Source organism: Theropithecus gelada, chromosome 1, assembly GCF_003255815.1.
Source record: "Theropithecus gelada isolate Dixy chromosome 1, Tgel_1.0, whole genome shotgun sequence".
In the NCBI taxonomy this organism is placed as follows: domain Eukaryota; kingdom Metazoa; phylum Chordata; class Mammalia; order Primates; family Cercopithecidae; genus Theropithecus; species Theropithecus gelada.
The window spans coordinates 24,500,328-24,506,451 of NC_037668.1; the positions used below are offsets into that span (position 1 = coordinate 24,500,328).

The following is a 6,124-nucleotide window of genomic DNA, read 5'->3' on the forward strand; positions in this document are numbered from 1 at the left end:
GTTCGTACCTTCCATTCCAGTTTCCTTTCACAATTTTCCACTATGACTAATGACCATAACTTAGGATTGATATTCAAAATCCCTGTTTCTTTACATAGCTAGTGTCTTGACATATGCTGCTTCCTTTGTTTAGAATCCCTTACTCTCATCTCTTCATTTGCCCCAATATATTTCTGGGCCAACCAAAATCCCCCTTCCTCAGAAAAACACTGCACTGATACCCTCCTCCTGCCATAGAACACATCATGCCAAGGTGTCCTGAATATTTCTCTTTATTTTATTTGGAACATTTATTAAAATTCTAATAATAGACTGTTCTTCAACCATACTTGATAATAAGTACAGCTCGTAGATTTCTTGTCCAGGAGAACATCAGACAAAGGTGAACTAATGAATTTCTATCTAAGTGTTCCAATGAAATCCCAGCCTGCTTTTGGCCATGATAGGACCAGTGGAGTCACCTCCACCTAGGGAACGGAAGACTGTGATCTGTAGTGAGAAGGAAGGTGATGAAAGAGAAAGGCAAGAGGAGAATCACGTCACCACTCTTTTAGTTGAAGACATGTCACCATACAGACTAGTTGAAGACAGATAACCTATATACAGGGGTTCTCAATTTGTGGTAGTTTTTTGTCTGTTTATGTTTTTGTTGTTTTTGATAAGCCCAAGAATCATATTTTCCTCAATAAATTATACATAATTTATTTGAGAGTCAAAGCTAGCATGTCCTCTTTAGCCATCTTGGCTTAGGTGACCATGGATGGAACTCATATGTAGTCCTTACCAGCTCAGACCCACTTTTCTGTTACTTCATAGACATAATTGGACATCCCAGGACAACAATCTGGAAAAGAACTTATTTCTCCTACATTTTGGCTTTGAAGGGACTACGCAAAGTTTGCCTACGTTCTACCATTTTAAATACGCATTATGGTCTGTTTCTATAGCCATTAGATTTATTTGACTGCATCTAAACCTCCCTTAGCCCAGGAATCCTAGCAAGGGTCCTATGTGTCCTACACCTAACCACCCATCTAGACATTTCTTCTTTGAAATCTAGCACTTCCACAGGAGGTCTGGAAAATACATCTGATTACTTCCTCTGTGTTTCACTAGTTCTGAAAGAAGTCCTTGCTTTTATATATCATAAGTCACCCCAAAGTGATTGTTTGCATTATTAATTAATTATTAATGATTCGTTTGTATAAATTTTTCTATGCTTTTGGATTTAAAGTCAAAAGCAGACCATTCTTATTTTTCATCTTTTGTCATGAGTCTGCTAAATCAAAGAACCCAAAATGGTTGGGAAAACAAATGGAGATATTACTGGCTCAGAATTACTATATGGGAAAAAAAGACGCTTTTAGTTTTATCCCGAATCACTACAACTTTATCTGGGGTTTCCACAAGAGGGTCAACATAAATCATAATTCATTTCTGGATCAGACTGACACACAAACCTTGCAGAGTCTTTGAAATAGCAATGAAAATAAGATTTTTCTAACTGGACATCTACTGGGTAAAGCTGGAAGTGAAAGTTATGTTTTTATGTATATGATTGCCTTTATTCTTCAATACACCTCTATGAGCACAGTAGGAAGCCCATGTTCCAGGGAAAAAATGTGTTCTGCTCTAGACAAGGTAAGTTTGAGATTCCCACAGGACATAGGGAAAAAATGTGTTCTGCTCTAGACAAGGTAAGTTTGAGATTCCCACAGGACATCTAAGAATTATCCATCTGATATATAGAGCTTGAACTTGGATAATTTTGGCTGGGCCGTTTATGAATTACGTCAGTATAGACATAGTTGTTAAAACAGTGGATGTGACTGAAAGTACCTAATAGAATAGAAATAATGATGCCTCTCATTTACTGAGTATGCTGAATGACTCAGACTCTTCTAAGGGTTTTTCAATAATTATCTTCATTAATCCTTTATAATCCAATGGTTTCATGTATTAACTCATTTAATTCTCTGTGGTACACAATGAACAGAAGAGGGAGTTAAAGTTGAGGGTAGTCCACATAGCTCATAACAGTCCTAAATTACCAAGGATGTCCCTGAGCCAATCAGAACACAAAGCTAGCTGTCTGTAGTGAGAAACATCTCTGTGTAGACAGAGATGGTTGGATCTACATGACAAAGTTTATGCCGTTTGTCACATACAATCATGTGGGATCCCTGGAAAACATAAAGGCTAACATTGGAATGCAAAAAGATCAGAACAAAGGCTAACACATTCAGACACACAAAAACGCAAAGGCTTTCTGATTGTTCCAGTTCTCAGGGCCATTTGTCAAAAGTCCCAAGCCTTCCTTGACACAGTTGCACCAGGAATACATTTTGTACGCTCCTCCTACCTTTCTGCCCAGTGAGAAGTTTTCCTTTAGCCCTTGTCATTGGACACACCAGCTCCTTTCTCTATCCTGTTGTTCCCTGACATCTCCTGCCCTTTCACTTGGGCTCATGCTGGGTAGGAGTGAATATTGCATTTCATGGCCCCAACAGAGGGGGAAGATGTGACTCCAAGGACAGGAATTCATTAAAGGAGATAGGTGAGAATGAGAAAAGAGTCCTTCAGATGGAAATAGAAGAGATGTGGCTCACAGGGAGGAGAGGCAGTGTGATTGAAGAAAGAAATGTATGACCACCTGCATCTCAACTGGTTTATTTTTGTCTCTTTATGCTTCAAGGTCACCAAGGACAAGGATATCAAACAAATACCGTTCAATCTTTATTCCAGTGTGGAAATTTTGCCTGAAGTCCTCCACCTAAAAACCTGATGCCACTGGTAATGATGTTTATGAAGATAAGATTGAAGCAGAGAAAATAATATATGTATATATATATCTGGTTGAAATACTATATATATATATATATATATATATATATATACACACACCAGCTATTAATTCTAGGAAATAGAGTATTAAGGGTACATTTTATTTCATTAGTTTTACTTTTATGCATTTTCTTCATATCATATTTTGCATTCAGAGTTTTCATAATTTGAAAAAAAATAAATTTTTTCTTTATAAAAGAATGCTTCCATAGGAGTTCTTTAATCTATCCGTGAGTTATTTAAAAGCAAATAAACTGTGGCCTGCAAGTCAGGGTGGGGCACACAGATTTATAGTTTGGATGGGATCTTTAAGGAATAGGCCCTGGTCAAGACTGAACTGACTGTGCCCTGCCCAAAGAAACCAGACCAAGGGGGCAGGTAAGGGTGAAATCCAGCCTATGATTCTGTTGCAACCACTGTGTCCTGGGAAGGAGTTGCTCTAGCCAAAACTAGAGATATCTTTTCAGAATTGGACTCCTGGAGGGGGAATAATTGGGTAATTTGCTTGCCAAACCAGGCACCTTCTGGTGATGTGCGTGAAGGCACTTGCCTATGTTAAAGGAAATCCTGGCCCTGTTTGATGTAAATTACCTGGTTCTGTACATTTCCTTCCGCACCAACAGCTCCTCAGGAGCTCTCCAACCATATTTCCTCTTCTCACGTTGCATTGTATGAATCCATCAGAAAGTTGCCCCAGGCAGACAGTTAACTCAGGCAAACTGAAGAATAATTAATTTATTTTAGAGTAGAATGGCAGAAAGTCGGTATCTAAAACTTACAATGTATTTATAGATCATATATTTGGTACCTGCTATAATTATTTTGTGTCACTTAATCTTCACAGTAGCTCTAGACGGTTGACAGTTTTCTCCTTTCTACTCTCCATATATAAAGAAAAAAAGGGCACAGAAAGCAAATTTACTTTCCAAGTGTCACTTAGGTGGTCTTATATAGTCCTGATTTGACATCCAGGCCTGTTGTTCTGGCTTGGATTAGGTGTGCTAATGTTAGGAGAACAGGGATAAGATGCAAATTAAACAATGAATAAGACGGATTCCACCTAAGATGGAGAAAGCTGAAAAGAGCCTCACTCTCACCCTTATAATTATGAAAAAGTAGATAATTGCAAAATCACAATCTTCTGTACTCATCAGAGAACTGTGGTGATCTGAAGCTATATATGCCCAGTTAATCTAAGGAAAAGAGACATTAAAGTTCTGCCTTTATGGTTTGGGCCAACAATCCAAGGAATAAATATAGTTGGTTTTTTTTCCCCTCTTGCCCGGCACCTTTCTGATTATGTCTTTTATGAGACATAAAGGTAAGAAGGTATGATAAATTCAGATACCATTAATAAGTTCTTTTAGACATTCTTTGTTGCCAAGTATCATTGCGAATGTTCATATATGTGTGTGTGTGTGTGTATGAGATAATTTGATTCATTTGGGAAAATCAAATTTTGAAGGATGTTTTGAAGCCACTGAATTGTTTCCTCATTGCAGTGAAAAAACTGAAATTCAGAGATTGAGTGAAGTGGTCAAAATCACATTACTCAGCTAGTTAGGAAACAGATTTCATCTTGAGAAGATGTCACAAACTGCTAAAACATCCTCCAAATTCAAATTTGACTTATGGACACTGAACAAATAACTGCTTTATATACAAATGATATTGGTATTCTGAGCTACTCAAATATATAATATTCATATTACTTTATGTAAACTAGGTATAATTGACCACTCTTGAGTATGTAGATGATGGTAATTAAGAGTTAAAGAATGAGTCATTTAGGTGCTTTGTCTAATGTGTTTGCTGATTTCTCCCTGAAATTGTAACTTCTAAAGACAGTCATGTCTGTAAATGAGCTAAGAAAGGAATTATCTTCCACCCAAAAGAATTAGCCTGTTCACTGTGTTTTAATTTAAACAACTTCAACCTCTAACGCCTTGACCCCACTCTATCTTATATTTTTATATCTTATCACACATCAGAGCTCCTACTTGGGACCACAAGTAAGTGAGAATCTGGGGCTTCCCCTAACTTTGAAATGTGTGAACCAAAGAGAAAGACAGAACAGCTCACAGAGATCTAATCTACCCTCATAGACATTTTAGAGATCAGTTTGTACCAAGTGGTTCTCTGCAAGAGGCAGAGAAATAGCTCTGAGAGGATCTCTAGTGTATTAGCAAATGATTGTGATTGGAAGAGGCAAACCCAACACTGTCGGCAATATTATTTCTCTAAAACCACACAGTGAGGTATGTATTAGAATTTTATTATGATAAGAACACCTGAGATCAACCACTTAACAAATTTCAAGTTTACAATACAGGATTAGGAACTACAAGCACAGTGTTGTGCAGCAGATCTGCAGAGCTTATTCATCTGGCATATCTGAAATTGTATGCCCATCGAATAGCAGCTTCCATTTCCCCCTTCCTCCAGCCCCAGCCAACCACCATTTTGTTTTCTGCTCCTATAAGTTTGGCTATTATAGATACTCTGCATAAGTGGACTCATGCAGTATTTATTCTCTTATGACTGGCTTATTACACTTAGCATAATGCCCTCAAAGTTCATTCATGCTGTAACTATTGCAGAATTTCCTTCTTTAAGAAAGAATAACATTCCTTATCTATATACCTTATACCACATTTTCTTATCTATTCACTCAAAACTGGGACATTTAGGTAGTTTTCACAGCTTATCTATTTTGAATAATACTGTGATATACATGGGAGCACTGGTAATATCTCTTCAACTTCCTATTTTAATTATTTTGCATAAATACTAAGAAGAGGAAATCTTGGGTCATATGGTATTCATATTTTTTCTTCCAACTTTTATTTTAGATTCAGGGGCTACACGTGTAGGTTTGTTACATCAATAAGTTGCATGTCGGCTGGGATTGGCATACAAATGATTTTGTCACCCAGGTAGTGAGCACAGTACCTGAAAGGTAGTTTTTCAGTCTTCACCCTCCTCTCACTCTCCACCTTTAAGTAAACCACCAGGGTCTATTGTGCTTCTTTTTGTGTCCTTGCGTACTCAGTGTTTATCTCCTACTTATTAGTGAGAACAAGTGGTATTTGGTTTTCTGTTCCTGTGTTATTTTGCTTCAGATAATGCCTTGCAGCTGCATCTAGATTCCTGCAAAGGACATGAATTTTTTTTTTTTTTAATGACTCTGTAGTGTACCATATTGTATATGTACCACATTTTATTCATCTAAACCACTGTTAATGGCCATCTAAACTGATTCCATGTCATTTCCATTATG

At 37.3% G+C, this 6,124-nt stretch overlaps 1 protein-coding gene across 4 annotated transcripts in view; it reads left to right on the forward strand.

Moving 5' to 3' along the window:
• PYHIN1 (pyrin and HIN domain family member 1) overlaps positions 1-3,047 on the forward strand; it is a 38,257-nt gene extending 35,210 nt beyond the window's left edge. For all 4 annotated transcript variants that reach the window (XM_025383448.1, XM_025383465.1, XM_025383456.1 and 1 more), the window contains one exon: positions 2,696-3,047. Coding sequence is in view for 2 of the 4 variants with exons in the window: in XM_025383465.1 (XP_025239250.1) it covers positions 2,696-2,785 (90 nt within the window). In the remaining 2 variants the exon portion in view is untranslated. The remainder of the gene's footprint in view (positions 1-2,695) is intronic.
• Positions 3,048-6,124: the final 3,077 nt, after the last annotated feature.